A 16140-nucleotide genomic window follows, 5' to 3' on the forward strand; every position below is an offset into this window, starting at 1 on the left:
TGACCTGTTGGGCTCTGAGCACGTGCGGATAGAAATTTCTCTTCCTTTGGAGCTACCTTTCCCTCAGTAGCCGCCTTTTGGTCACTGCATTGCTTTAGTAACAGTTTTCTTTAAAGAGAATATAGGAAAGGACAAATTTATTGTTGTCCGTAGTGTGGTGGGTAAGATGGAGAATATAGACGTACATATTGACTATTGGAAAATGGTGGGCAGGACATTTATTTGGCTGATTAACATTCTGGCCTGTCCATCGTGTTCATGGAAAGCCTGCGTATTCCTAAGCAGGCTTGTGGAGCTTTGATGCTAGCGCTGAAATAGTTTTAAGTTAGAGGCCTATCTCCATTCGCCATACCTCTGTGTCAGACAGATTGACTCTAGTTCGGACAAGCAGAGTGGTCTTCCTTTAGAGACAGTGATGCCAGCTGAGTCGGGAACATTTTGCAGTGTGCTGCTGTCTGAGGTGTGCTCTTCTGAGGCAGTCAGCTCATGTCCATGCCTGCCTGAAAGATCTGAAAATGCAGTATCTGAATTTTTTCCCTTGGTTTATATATGCTTTCAGAGGTTTCTGCATTATTTGAAGCTGGCACTTCCATTACCTATCTTTTCCAAGAACCTTATCCTGTCACAAAAAATGCAAGTACTTCAAGCTCTGCCATTTATGCGGATGCTGTCATGTCCAAGGAAAACATTGCATTTAGCTTCCTCACAGCACATGCTCCGAGTCTTCTGCTGTACGTCAACACCTACTTTCATGAATATTTGGCTGTGATTCTCTCCAAGAATGGTAAGTGCTCTTGATTTGCTACCAAAGGGAGACCATGTGACTATGTTAAGTTTTTTGTGATAGAATTCAGCACTTATTTAAGTTTGGTTCTATCTACAACTTTATTAGCTTCATGCTATTCAGTTCATGCAAATGGTCATCACTCTTGTTTATACCCCTTTATTTGGCATTCAGTGCTACATTGCCTATTCAGTCTTTGAATAATCATGTTGTTGGGGCTTAAAAGGCTTGTTGACTTTCATTGGCAAGACTGTACAATAGCAATTCCTTGCTATTTATTCCAATCCAAAATTCATTAGACCTCCAGGATAAGGAAATGAGAAATCCCATGAATGTACAAAAACATTTGGTGCAGGCATATATTATTGGTTTATATTTTGCATCCTCTCTTGGCATGTGTTGATCTTCAGTGTGTTCTTTCACATGTATATGGCCAGTACTACTGACTATTAGAGCCAGAAAATATCAAGTGTTCTAGCTTCACTGACCGAAACATAAGGTATAAATCTATTTGCTACTTAAAGGTAAATGGGGTAGGTGCTTTCTGAAGCCATGTTGAGATCTTCAGGGCATGGATCCTGTCAATAAGACTTCAGCTTCTGAGTCCTTGCAGTGCTTTTAGAAATCTCACTCTAGATATAAACATCATTGTAGACAAATGATAATGGTTGAATTATTCAAGAGCTATCAGGCACTGGAGCCCTGGAAGTGATGAGTAAGCACATGGGTGAGCCACTAGCGTGTGTGGCAGGGCAATAGGAAGTTAATGCTATGTGGTTGAATATGTGCATCTGACCAAATGACCCAGACCACTCTGAAGCATTGTGAATTCCAAAATAGCTAAGGTCTCAAGTACCATCAAACAAAACTAAAGAAAAAAGCTTTTATTCTCTGTATGGGCTTTCCAGCAGTTTATCTCCTGGTTATGGCGTATGGTCAGGTTTTGGGTTGGCATGGGACTAGCACCCGAGTCCCTGTCTGCAGGAGGGGCAGCTGAGGCCAGTCTGGGCCCACTGCCCATACGCAAAGTCCCTTCGTCAGGAGAGCAGTGTGGCTTCTGAGGGACGCCTCTTCTTTCCTCTCCTCTCCTGCGGACCAGTCGCAGAGTTCCCTCTCCACTTTTCTCTCTGAGGCAGGTGACACGTGTTTATGATTTTGAGATATGAGACATATGAATATTCCAGTATGGAGCTCACCATGTCAGAAAGGTTGGCACTCCTGAGGCAAAACCTTAGTCTGCTTCTCAGTCACACTGAGGTCTCTTTATGCTACCCAGGCAATGGAAAAATAGCCTTAAAGTGAATGAAAACGTAATATTCATTTAAATCACCTTTACTGCTGACAGAGTAGTGTAAAATGACCTTAGAAACATGAGTCAATTGCCTTTTATTGATGAAATACAGCCATCAGCAAGCTATAATTAGGAGGTCTCAGTTCTGGAAGGGGGAACTTTAACAGTGGTTGGGGAAGGGGGTCAGGATCAGGATGCCAGGGAGCTCTCATAGCACCTCAGCTGGAATGCAGTTTTTAAGATGAGCCGAACACTGTGGCAGCTGCACCATTTGCAGAGCTCCTCTTTGGCTCGTTTGGAATTGGAGACCTTTGGGAAATTAGGTAGAGTAGCTCTCAGCACACTCAGAATCAGGAGGCAAATTGCAATGGTGCTGTGGTGCTCTTCTCATCCCTGTACCTCTGTTTACCCATTTGTAAAATGAAGATAATATTAATTTAAAGGGTTGGTGAGATATTAGACTCCAAAACCCTGGGCTATAAAATGTAGCGCTGTATGAAAATAATTGTTAAGGTAACTAACTGACCTTGGTTAACTCCTGGATGTCCCTTCCAGAGTTACTCTGCGAATGCTTCTGTGTCATTCTTTAAAGACAGTCATTTTAGTCATGTATATCCTCTGCCTTTTGTCCCTCATTTAATCATTTTTAAATCTCATATCCTCTTATTTTTTAGTCTCGTTGGAATTGAAGTTATTCCAATGAAAATAATGTTCAGATATGTTACTCTTTCTTCCTTCAAGAGGTTTATGCTTGCCATAAAGTTACTGGACTATGAAAATAATGTCCTTTGTAGTATTAAAAGTGAGCACAATTCCTTCTCCATTACTGGCTCTTTTCCAAGGATATTTGCTGAGACTGACAATGTATGGTAGAACCTAGACAGGTCCCTGCTAGATAACTGATTTGTTATATAAAGGTTAGGGTCCTGGTAAAATGGGAATGGGCATTCTCACTTGAGAGTAGAGTAATAATATTCTTCACCATAATCCCAAGATCCTTTACACTTGTCAAGAAATAATATTGGAACAATCTATGTATACTTTAATACTTCACAACCCAATCCAACTTCTGTAAGTATTTTCAAGGAACTACTCATTGATCTTGTTATTTCCCTTTTCTCTTATGCACAAAATAACTAGGCAAATTCTTATTTAATAAAAGTGACATGAAAAGAATGTTCTTGGTAATTCAGACTTTCCATATTAAATATTTAATATGAAAGAAGTGAAAGTGTTTGAAAGGCTTGTTCATATTTAGACTATATTGAAAGGGGCTTATATGCAGATGAACATGATTAGGCAGCTATAGTCTAATCCAGACAAGCATGAAATATTCCCTGTAAAATTGATTGGTTTCAGTAAAATAAATAAATAACCATGCTTAACCCTAAGGCACTTTCATGCAGTCAGTCTATAAAGGAGGTCATGTCAGTAGAAGATACAGGACATATTATCTGAGCCACTAGAATTATGGTGGTAAAATGATTCTTTTAGAGTTATGCAAGAGGTCCATGTCAGATCTGGGAACAGAATTAAAATGTCCTCATACCCACTCACAGCTTTATCCATTCATCATGTTACCACTCACACAGAGTGCCCTCCTAGTGCTGGGGCACTGGGAGACCACATGCCTCATGAAGAAGGGAAGATGTAACAGATGTTGGGTACTGCAATGTGTCAATGTGGAAGCTACCATTCTGCATCTATACAGATGACCTTCTTCTCTCATACTGCGAGTTCTGTAGTGCCTAGCAGCTGATGTTTCTAGAAACTGCTCCCTCCAAAATAACTAATCTGTATCACAAGGTCGTTCTTAATTCTGGTCAGTTAGCTCTTGTCCTGACAGCTTATGGATAAGTTTTCAAAAGTTCCCGTTTTTAAAGATGACTTAGGGATTCTTTGTGCCATTAGTTACTAATTAGGTTTCTAAATCACACAGATGCATTTCAAAATTGTACACAATAACTTAACATTGTCTGCTCCTCCCCAATCTTATATATCCATGTATCCATGTAATTTTTAAATACATTGCTTTCCTGCACGTCCTTGGCCTTATCAGCTTAGTGTTAGCTACAGTAATTTAAAAGATCACTTTTTCTAACAATTTTTCAGGGAATACGTGCCCTCAAGCATCTGCATCTTGTAACACTGATACATTAATCAAATGGTGAGAAATCTAGTTTGATGACATTAATTAATGTGAAGAAAGGCATTCACATGTCACAGAATTGTTCCTTTTTATGAGTAGTATCAGGTCACTTGTTTCATGATCTTTTCCCCTTGAGGGATGATTGGGTCATTAGATTATATTGTGCTTACAGACAGAGCTGTGGTGCAGCAGACAGTCACTGTGGACATAAGCCTAAGGTTGTTGCTGCAGCGGTTGGTGAAAGGCTGGTCATCCGATACGTCTGCATGAAGCGATACCAGTGATGTGCTAGTATTGCCATCGGTGGTGAACTCCCAAGGGACCAGTCTGTGCTGCCTGGAGATCAGCTCTGCTGGGGAAGTGGGACTTGTTTAGGGGAGAAGAGCCTGCTTCCTAGCTCACGGCCCCATTGATCCCACATCTGAAACAATAACAGTACTGTAATCATTGGCAGTACAGTTTTAGTATTGATGCGGTAGAAGTTCCAAATGATATTGCCCATTACTAAGCTACAGAAAATGGGTACACAGCTCTAGCCTTTTTTTGTGTGTCAGTCCACATGATAAGTCATTCACACCATGGGAAGCTACTACCAAGAAAACAGAAATACTTCTTTTTTCTTTCCCAGGCTAACTTTTTCACTGTACATTTTTGGTAATTTACATGACTTCACAAAATAACTAGTAACTCAGTATTATAATCCACTTTCCTTGATGTCTAAAGAGAGTAATTGATGGGGGGAAAAAACCTTATGAGACAGAAACTGTTAGTGCAACTCCTTTCTCATTCTTCCTTCCTCCCTACAATAATCAAATGTGATATGAATACGAAGTAATATATTGTCTAGAAAATATTTCCACCAGCCTTTGATTCTCAGTGTGACTGGCTTTCTCTGTGGACACCATGTGATTCCTAATCTAGAAAAACAGCAGATAGCCAGAATCAAAGAAAAGAGATAGAATCTTGAGCTATCCTAGAGTGATTGAAAATTTATCTGAATTTATTATCTGATCTCATGAGGAACTAAACAATTTGAGCCTTTTTTTTTTTGTTTCTGTCTGGTACTTAATTGCCATCAGAGTGAGCTCTGTTCTCAATTTCTTTGGGAGAGCAAGACTCTGAAATTGCATAGGAAAGATTAAAGGTGGGGAAAAAAAGCACAGTCAAAAACAAAAGTACAAACAAAAACAGCTTCAGTAATTCTTCTGCCAGGTATTTGATATTCAGAATATAGTAACCAGAACTAGATCAATCACACTGCCCTGTCCTATAAAGCCTTGAAATCAGCTGGTGTTTGAAATAAGTGGGTGAAGAAGCCAAAAGCTGTAGTAGAGGTGGGGTAAATTAACACTCTGGGAAAAAAAAAAAAAAAAAAAAAAGAGAGAGAGAGAAAAATAGCAATGAGAAGCTGCTGACTTTTTCCTTTTTAATAAATGAGTAATCTTCTGTAATCTCCTCCTGTCTCTAAGTCAGAAGCAGCCTTTCTGTTGAAAGCATGTAAATTCTCCTTGTTCTTGCCTTGCGATTGCATCCTCGACAACTTTTCTCAGCAAAACAAAGCTTTTGGCATTCAGCTGTAAAGAAAGGCAAAAACTAATCAACCCTTTGGGGAAATGAATGTTTTGGTTCTATTCATGCTGTGCACTCTAGGGTTTGATGGGGCAAAGCTAAAATTGTTAGGGAAAGTGTCGTTCACTGAAACATTGTGGGGCTTGGTGGTGATTTTTAAATCTTTGCTGGCTCTTAGGGCTTTATGGCCTCATGGGCTTTAGATATGGGATGTGGAACATCTCTCACACTAAGTAGGTACCACAGGACATAACTAACTTCAGCAGAAAGAGCCCCTAGTATATAATACTACTAGAGCAATGTCTTATCTTCTGAGAACACCTTCTGGTTTAGAGGGTTTCAACACCCACTGAACGGCCCTCACAGTTCATGTGACTGTGAAGTGGAAAATGGTGCCAAGGTTCAGGTACAGTCAATTTTAGCAGATCAGGAGCAGAGAAGCAAGTTTTGTCAGTAGGTGTGGAAGATGGTTTTGTTGAGGAGGCCAGTTCCCAAGCAGCAGTCCACGACTGACTGAAAATTGCTCCTGGTCTAGCTCTTCTTCACATTCATTAGATGCTTTCAAATGCCATGTACGAATATATCTTCTAAGTATCATTTCAAGCAATAGCTGTAGTTGGCCCTGAAATCTTACCTGCTGGGGTAGGGGACAATGAGGGTTTGGTGAGGAATGGTGAATGTAAAAGAAAGTGTGCACAGACCTGAATGTCACTAAATGGGAGCCTGTCTATGGTATCGTGAGTAGCAGGTGTCAGGATGGCAGGAGATCTCTCAGCCAGTTTTTCTATGTAAATAGAAGAACCTCTGTGTTTAAAAACAGTTCTGATCCCTTGGATGTTTCTCTGCTGAAAGCATGCTTCACAGAAAATGGAAATGCTGATGAGAGTTTTCTGTTCAAATCCAGCACTCTTTGAGGTAAGAGGTAGACTTGGCATCCGTTTTTTTTTTTTTTTTTTTTTTCTTCAGCATATGGCACTCTAAATCTCTAACTGTGCAAGACTTATTCGAAAGGAGAAGCAGCCACAACATTCAGTCAAGGACTCTGGCAGATTTCTTTATCTGCTCTCCAAGAAGAGAGAACTGTGAGATCTGTTTCATTAGCTCAATTCCTGGAAATATTTGTACTCACCAAGATCAGTTTGGATTACTGAAGGGCCAAAAGATGCTCTGGAGACCCACAAGGGAAAAACAAGGGAACTGTAATTGGATTATGTGGAGCAGGAAAGGCTGAGCATGCAGTTCGTAACTGATCTGTGTTCTGCATACATGCAGGCTGTCTGAGAACTTACTGGTATCTGACAGAAAAACCCACACCAATGTCTGCAAATAAACAGCTAGGAAGAAAGCATACATTCCCTTTTGCTTGGAGGAGGTGTTTATCTCCTGGAAGACCTAAGCACCTAGCTCACATCTTACAAGGGAAAAGTCATTTTTTCTGTTGGGTTTTGAGGATCTGTCCTAGAAGGAGTCAGGGAGAAAGCTGGAGGAGACTAGTCAGAAGCTTTTATTTTTAAATAGAAACCACAGATGCATACATGCTCTTTAGCAATTTTGAAATGAGGGTCTTTTCAGAACCTATTTTTCTCCAAAGCTTTGGTCATGAGGATTGCTTATAGCTGATTCTCAATTATTTGTAAGTTGTGAATTATCTGTGCTGTGGATGTAGAGTGTTGTCAACAGGCAGAACTGCTAGCTCAGGTGCCCCCCAGTAGCAGTGTAGCACTTTTCACACAACACAGAGCCCAAGTTAACAAGCCTGGTGAGAACCAACCTGGGTCCTAGCAAACCTACTTCTGTGTCTTGTTTGTTGTATCCCTGCTAGCGTGCTAATTTTTCCCCTAACAAATCCATTATGCTGGCTGTTCCACTGGATAATTAAAAGGTGACTTCGCCCTTCTTTCCTGATCAAAATGGAAAGATTTTCAGGGTGCTTATGGATAAATTAAGCATTGCAGAAGTATGCATTTGAAGGTAAAGTAGTGCAAGGAAATATGTATAAGCATGTATTTTGTTCCAGAAAAGTCACTGCAATGATACCATCATATGGCTCCGGTACTAGGATTGTTGTTAAATAAATGTTTCATCCTTCCTCTAGGTTTTTCTTCTTCTTTTTTTTTTTTTTTTTTTCATTAGAAGGCTTAAAAACACAATAATCAGTTCTTTTTATGACAATGGCTTGTGGCTTGTTATGAAACTCAAATATTTCCCTTGAGAGTTTGCAATAATCAGGAGAATGTTGCAGGTGAGAAAGTCCAACTTCTTCAATCACAGAGGCTGGTGAAACCAATGAAATATTAGGCGGTCCTGGTCCAGAGACATCACATAGCGCACAACTTGATTGTTTCATTTTTTTCTCGTCTTCTCAGATCATCTTCTTCCATGTTCTCATTGTTCAGACGTTATGGTTATTTGTTAGGCCAGCATGTACTGCCAAAACTGAAACAGGAATGGTTGAAAGATATTAAGAGCCATGTAGAAACTACAGTCTGGGATTTCAGTGAGGGCAGGTTGACAGGAGTTCCTTGGCGTATTTCAGCGGAGGATCTAAGTCTTTTCTCCCTGTGAGCTGTTCGCACAGAGTTAGTGATAATGCATAATTTGCAAAGCCAGGGTGAACTTGTGGAATATAATTCATAGGATGATATGTTATCTTTCATTCACTGGGCAAGGAATAAAGGCTCTTCCTGCTAGCTTGACTACTACACTAGCCTTAAATGAAAACTCCAGAGTAAGATCAAAGCCTGGCAAGGAGTTTTTTCTAGGTATGAAGACAAGTAAACCATAGGGCCTACTGAATGTCTGTCCACAAGAAGACTAACAGCATCCAGTGTGTGTTTAAAGACAGGAGCAGAGATCTGAACATCAGATCTGATAGTATCATATAGATAGTTTTTTGTTAATGAAAGGCCTTAAAGTAACTTTTAAAATACCAAAGAATGTGTAGAAATGGTGCAAGTTAAAAAATTACCAGAATCAGTCTCACTACTAGAAAGCAGATAATTGCAGGAAGTTTTAGTTCAATCTGATGCCCTCAGCTCTTCTCTTCATCTTTACATTGAGTTACCTCTGGGAAAAAAAGTAATTAATCAACATCAGTGAGAGAAAACAGCAGCCAGTTCCCCCACCACAAAGAAGTATCAAGGAACAGAGTGATAATGATAACACTCACTAATAATATATTATTATCCCACATGCGTGGGATAGCCCGTTCCCATTTTAGGCTCAGCCACACCAGTATGGATATGACTCGTTTCATTTAGAGGAATGCACCCTTCGAAATCACTAGCATAACCTCTGTGTTACTCATTATTTGCATTGTGAGCTCTGTGACTATGGTCTTCTGAGTCATCTTTTAGATTTTTTAATGTTTTCTAGCTTTGGAGCAAGAAGCATCTGCCAGTTCCTTTTTAACTGCTGGTCAGCCAATGTTAAGCCAACTGGCTGCTGGTGGATGCGAGACATCTACCAAGGTTAAACACATCTGTCAGTCACGTAAGGGAACTAACTACCATTGCTGTTGTTTAAGTGATATTCTCAATCTTGCTCCAGGTGCCTGGTGGCATTACAAAGTGAGCTGAGATCGTGGGCCTCCAGATAGGCTCCTTTTGATAGTGTTTTCTTTCTTTTTTCTTTTTTTTTTTAAGTTGAAGAAATACACTGTGAAAATGTGTAATTATATAGGCAGGCCTGGAAATGATCTCTTTAGTCCTGAGCATCTCAAGCTTTGAGTAGAAGGCATTCAAATAAGCATTTGTTTTCTTCATCACTATAATAGATTACAAAAAGTTAAGTTTGCTTTTTTTTTTCTTTTTCACCACATCTGAACAAACCCAATAGCTGAGCAATCATATCAGCAAACATATTCAGCAGCTTTTCCTCTTCATTTTCTCTGAGCGAAACAAATAGCAAGAGTCACCTCCTAAAAGTGTGCAAGTACTATCTTAGTTAAAAGCCACTGGACGCTTAAGAGATAGGGCCTGTTATTTTGAATCACCAGCTGCACTTCCACTGAACAGTAAACTTACTGAGTAAATGTCCCTGAGGAGAAACTGCTAATTAAGGAGCAGGTTTCTTAGCCAGCTGTTCCTAACCAAGAAAGAGGTAGTTCATTTTTAAATATCTAGGCTGTAAAGAGGGAGTACTGTTGCACTAAAACTGCGCAAGGTGCCAGGGAGGTAATTTGTGGTAGAGATGACTGAAAACTGCCATCCGCTATTCCGCGATCAGGAATGAGCAAACAACATTTCCACCTTGCAAGTTGCAAATTGGCCAGATATTTTAGATTTTTTTCATAATAGGAATATCAGTAGTTTCACTAATATTCCCCACTGCTTGTTTAATTGATGCCTTCCTTAATTATTTTCTCTTTTAGCAATAGCTTAGGTGTGTGCTGTGGCTAACATCTTATAATCTGCCAAGGGCACCTGCCTGTTTGAGACAGCTGCATGTTAGAGGATCGGTCAGTCCTTAACTCCGGTGTTTCTTGGAGCTTCTGGGGCAATGGGATGTGCAGGGGTAATCTAAGGTCCTTAGCCTAAAGAAATGTTTGGTTGTTCCACACATACACTCACTCATTTCTCCCAGATCAGAGTTGTCAGCTGCCCTGATTTGAATCATTTTTCTTGGTGTTATGCAACTGTGGTAAAAGTTGTACTTTTTACATGTGCCACCCACACGTGCTCCCTGAACTACCTCAGCTTCTCTGGGGGGTGCAAGATGTCTTGCCAGCTGTTCCAACTAGTTTAAGTCATTAAAAAGTGTTACTGAAGTTATTATAGATGTTGGGTTCAATCTGGGCTCATTTAAAACCAGTTTCTATAAGTAAAAGTCCTGCAGAGAAGCCTTAGACTCCAAGGGCATGTTGTTCCCTTCCTTGCTGTTTGGTTCTTCAAGACAAAATAACATAGGACCTATAGTCCTGGTGACACGTGTGACAAGAACCTTGCTTATGATTGACTGATTAATAGACCAAATTCCTGGGATCCCTTTTTTGCTTCCTGCAGAGCTGCTTTAGCCTTTCTATCAAATACCCAGCACTGGGTGAGATCTTTCAAGCAGGGATATCTTTTCCTGAGCCAGAAAACTCATTGTGATGTTTTCCTGTGTTCCTTTTTTCAGCTGATGATTTAGAAATTACTATTTGATTTTCAAAACAAACTTTTGCAGTCCAAGTCTAATGTAAAGTCAGTGGGCATAGGCCACAAAGCCACGAGGTGTCTCTGACATTCCCCTTGACACAGGCAAGAGGAAAATGACTCTCCTGTGGATACGTTCAATCAGAAAAGGATCTGGATATGTAATGTGCGATATCATGGCCAAGCTATTTCTTCACACTGTGCAGTTTGGGAGTATTTTTTTCTTCAGAGCAAGCGCCTTGAAAATTCTAAATAGCATAATGTCCTTATTATCACTAAACTCAAGAGCTGCTACCACATCTTTCTTGTCCTCAGTAAAAAAAGTAGAAGCGGTTTGAAAGCAGCAGGCTATTTGTGTAGCTGCTTGGAGGCTGGTTGTGCTCACATTGATCATTAGCGTACTGCTAGCAAGTACTAACCCTGGCCTCCACTGCTGGTAAAAGTATATCCTGGGAGTGTTTTGTTTCAGAAACATCATCCTTTACCTAACCACCAGCATGGGATGGCATAAATACTGCCCTTCTGTCTCCATTTCCCAGAACTTCTGTCTGCACAAAGGGAGACCCCGGGAATTCTGTTAAAATGGCTCTATAGCTGTTTTATATCAGCAGAGAGATGCCATTCAGCCCTATAGTCATGGGTTATATTACTGCAGGTTACAGATTAAGACTACAGTGCTTGACGCAAGCCTGCTTTGACGGTGATGGAAGTCTTGTTGCGGCAGCGCTGAACTCCATGAGGGCTCATCTCTTCCAGAAGTGGGGGGAAGAGGCTGCGCTGCATGCTGTTGCGCTGCAGCAAAACTGTGCCTCCTACCCCGCTCAGGCTGTTTTTAGAGCTAGCACAGTGTGCCTCTGTGCAGTGGCACAGTCTGCTGGATGTATACCTATAGAACTGGAGGGACAACTACAATAATTAAGTGTGAATCTACTCTTACCTAGCACTGCTTGGGTAATGTCCCCAGAAAATTTCTCAGTCCAATGCCAGGAACAGGATACCTCCCTCTCTCCTTGCTTCCCTCTCACATGGACTTAATAGAAATTGCCTCCAGCCATTGCACATATATTAGAGAAGGAAGAAACCACAACAGGCAGTGCATTGCTTGAGCATTATGGCACTCCAGGTGTGCATGCTCAGACATGGGGAGCTGAAAAGAGGATGACAGGCATGACTGCAACAAGACTGCCAGAAATTACACTGCTTATGATTAGTGTGAATCCCTACTGTGAGGCAGAAATGATGCAAAAATTAGAGTAGAACTGGTTTATGCACAGATTTTTATTTGCAGTTAGTGACACTGGGATGATGTGATGGAGAAAGTCAGCGAACTAGATAATCAAAATTCAGAGGCCAAAAAACCCTCTTAATAATAGTTTTAATTAATAATCCATTTATTTTCCCTATCAAGTGTTTCTGTGTAGCAAAATGGCTATGTAATCTGTCAGACAAAGAAATGATTCTGTACTCTGACAACAGGAAAAGGTTTGGTACTGAATACAAGCCAGAATCAGCTCTCAACTACAGTGGTGTATATTCCAAAGCAAATCTGGAGAGACGATCTCATGTACTTCTGATTTATATTAATGCAAATTTGATCCCAGGCAAAATGCCAACTTGAATTCAGTGTTTTTTAAGAGCAGCCGTCCAAAAAAAAAGTTGTCATTGGAATTCAAAAGTAATTTGATAAAATAAGATGCTACTGACTGATCCCTTTAGTGATTTAAAGTAAAATTGCATCAGTATAGCAAGTAAGATCAGTTCTTAATGGATTTCAGGAACCTCGTCCATCGTCTCCAAACAAATAGAACAGATAATTTTGTGTTTTAAATTGGTTCTCCTCTGATGAAGTCAATGCGTATATCCTCATTTGCAGTTGCTGAGAGCCTGGATAGATTATGTCTCTGCTGGATCTCTTTGAACATAGATGTGCTGGTTACTGTGTTGATGACCTGGATATAGTAGTGCCGTTCATATTTTATACATTGATGTGCTCATAGCGTCCCAAATGAGTAGACAGGTATATTCACGTATGAGGTCAGAGACCAAATCTAGGCCCTGTTTCGTTGTCCACGCTACTCCCCTTTCAAGTGCTATGCTTCAGACATGTGAAATTGATATACCAGGCAGCCTGTAAAATACTTCTGCTGGGACATGGTTTTCAGTTTGGATCAAACTGTCCCATCATTTCTCACAGTGAGTCTCTACTTCTTTTGTGTGGCCATCTAGACTGCTGTGTGCAGGGTCAGGCAACCTTTCCTTCATTTTTTTTTGACTCTCTTGCTGTCCTAATGAGCAAGTTTGAAGATGTCCCATAACTTCTTTGCACTTGGGCTTCTTTTCTCATCTTACATCTCTCTAGAGTAAAGTGACATCTGTTCCTTGTTGATGAATGTTTCATTCAATACCGGAAAATGGGATTGTGCTTCAAATTCAGACCTTCAAATTCGTCCCAGGTGGGACGTTAATGATGGTGCACTGTAGCTCCTCGTCCTGGTCATGCAGTGAAGGGAGCTTTGCACTGTGGTTCAGGGTAGCTGAATCAGGACCTATAATATCACACTGAATAATTTAGAAGTTTTTACTGACCTTGATCTATTCACAAATTACCCTCTAACATCCATGACTATGTGTGAGAAAAAAATGCCTTTTAACTCTTTTTCTTTTCTTTTCACTTTAAAACCTCATCTGATCCAGTAGACCTCTCAGTCGGCTAAAAAGCCTTCATCCTAGTAGCTCATTCTCATTTTCCCTCTCATCTTTGGAAGCACTGTCTCTATCCTGCAAAGCTTAGAGAGAGACAGTGTTCTTCTGAGATATATCGAACGTTGCAAAAAGCACAGCTGTTAAGAGCCTGAGCCGCAAACACCCTGGTAAGTAAAGAGGAGGATAGATGACCTTGCTTGGACTTTGGTCCAATCTGGAAGGACTGCTGGCATCACCATGAGCTGCATAGGGTGGCAAAGTTCCCTCTCTGCAGCAAGTTTATGTGTAGTTTTAAACTCTGTTGTAAAGTGAATTTACAGCAGCTTGTAGGACAGCAGGGTCGACTTTACTGAGGCTGAAAGGAATTGGTGTGTCTACACTATGTAGTGAAGTAGAACTGCTCTGTGTCCCCGCTCACTATCTCTACACTTGAAAGCAGGCTTGCAGTGTGAATATTGCAGAGCGCAGGAGCTAAATAGCCCTACTCATTCACCTCACTAAAAAGCGAGACTGCATCTGGGGTCAGGGATGTCTCTGGATAATGTTGCAGTGCAGCACACAGATGTGGCAGCTCCCTCCGATTTACCTGGGGGTTCCCTGATACGGCACTGCACTGCGACATGTAGACAAGTATTATCTCTGCAAACGTTGAAATGAGTCCTAGAACTAAAACTGTGTGACAACTTCCCTCAGTGACAGTCATTCAGTCAGCCCCTATCACAGGTAATGTTTGCCTGTAACCATCTGCTTGGACTATTTTGAACTTGCTCTAGCAAAGGCACTAAAATGGAAGGAGATAGGAGTTTTTTATGATGATTTTCATAACATGGACTAAATGAAAGACCCTCTGCTTAGAGGTTGTGGTGCTGTCAGCATTCATTTTCTCCTTACAGACTGTAGCAAAGTAGCCCTGGGGAAGCTTTTTAACTCTATAGTACCACTGCTATTCCAGGTTGTTTGGTTACTGCTGTATAAAAACAGCCCAACATTTCACAGAAGTTTTCTCTCCTTGCTACTTAATTCCCAGAAAAGTAAACTTGAATGGATTTTATGTTTCCTTTAGTCATTTGTGGAGGGATTAAAATTAATGTTGAGTTCCTCAGTTTCTTCTGGATTTTGATTTGTTGCAGTAATTTTATTTATCAGAAACACTAAGAAGACACAATGCTTTTTTTGCTACAAAGACTGAAAGAGATGTTTGATATTTGTTTTTATATGAATTACATGGATCTTGGCAAATAGGTTTAAAAAAAAACAGGGTCGAAGTAATTTTTTCTGACATCATTTAAAGTGTATCTTTTTTGTATTTCATGTAAATCCTAATGAATCTGGGCCTTTAAATATATGAAATGAAAAGATGTAATTCGTACAGTTTTTGCTGTCATTGCATTGCCTGTTATGTCCTGATGAAAACAAATGATAAAATCCACTAATAGTACTTTAATAGAACAGAGCAAGACCTGCATGCCCTCTGGTGGAAGTGATCCTTCACAGTCTAGTATAGATCAGCTCTTGTGGCAGTGCTAAATGTCTGACCTGTGGACAGACAGACTCTCCTTTGATATACTTAGTTACTCAATTACGTTATATTTCTCCACAGTGCAGTTTGTTAGCTAGTAGGAAGGGAAAACTCTTCCACTGTATTATTTTTTTCATACTTTTCAGTAAAGCCTGAACTCTTTCAACCTTTTTCTTGACTTCAACCTTTTTCTTCACTTTTAACCTTTTTACTTCATCATAATAGAAACGAAATGAGAGTTACATGTTGTTTAAACGTATTGAGCAGTATCTCATTGTGGACACAGGTTTTATAGGTAGAACTGTGCTCTGCTTTTAAGGAAGTTTACAGGTCCGATACAAGCTGAGTAAGGATGGACTCCTCATTTTCACCATTGACTCTGGAAACTTTGCCAACCGAGAGCTGCACCATGTGAAGATTAACAGAGAAGGCAGAGAGCTCGTCATTGAGGTATCACATCTACGTGTCGTGGCTTATTTTCAGGGCTAGACTGCCTTTTGCATGTTCAGTGTTAAATAATACTTCATGCCACAAACAGACCCACTGGTTTAAATGCCTGCTCACCAGCAGGAGGCAAAGGTTTCACATTGATCTGATGAAACCAAACCTGATTGAACAGCGGAGCAGCCATGTCGGTTAGACCAAATCTCCCTCTAGACCAGAGTTTGCCCAGCCCCATCATCAGAGTACCCAGCAGATGGGTTTTCTGTAGAGATACCCTCATTTTGTCTCTGACAATCTGTGAATTAGGAAGTGTCACTTCATTTGCGATATGTGCCCCAAGGAAGGATGTGACCCACAGCTTACATCTCGCAGCAGAGGAAGGACTGAGGGGATGCAGTGTGTGGCTGTCCTGTGCATGACCATTGACCATGCCCTGCCCCTTTGACTGAGGCAAATCTAGCGTTTGGTGCACCGAACCAGCTCTGACAGTCTTTCAGTGGGAGAGGAGAAGGCCCCCTCTGCCCTACTCCCCTTCATCGCCTGCTT

The 16140-nt window shown here is 40.7% G+C and overlaps 1 protein-coding gene across 5 annotated transcripts in view; it reads left to right on the top strand.

The window, feature by feature from the left end:
• Window positions 1-16140, top strand: part of CNTNAP5 (contactin associated protein family member 5) — a 299019-nt gene that overhangs the window by 258860 nt on the left and 24019 nt on the right. For all 5 annotated transcript variants that reach the window (XM_026118441.2, XM_064514741.1, XM_026118442.2 and 2 more), the window contains 2 exons: window positions 560-784; window positions 15470-15600. In XM_026118441.2, coding sequence (XP_025974226.1) covers window positions 560-784; window positions 15470-15600 — 356 coding nt within the window. The remainder of the gene's footprint in view (window positions 1-559; window positions 785-15469; window positions 15601-16140) is intronic.

This window comes from Dromaius novaehollandiae, chromosome 7 (assembly GCF_036370855.1).
Source record: "Dromaius novaehollandiae isolate bDroNov1 chromosome 7, bDroNov1.hap1, whole genome shotgun sequence".
Classification (NCBI taxonomy): Eukaryota; Metazoa; Chordata; class Aves; order Casuariiformes; family Dromaiidae; genus Dromaius; species Dromaius novaehollandiae.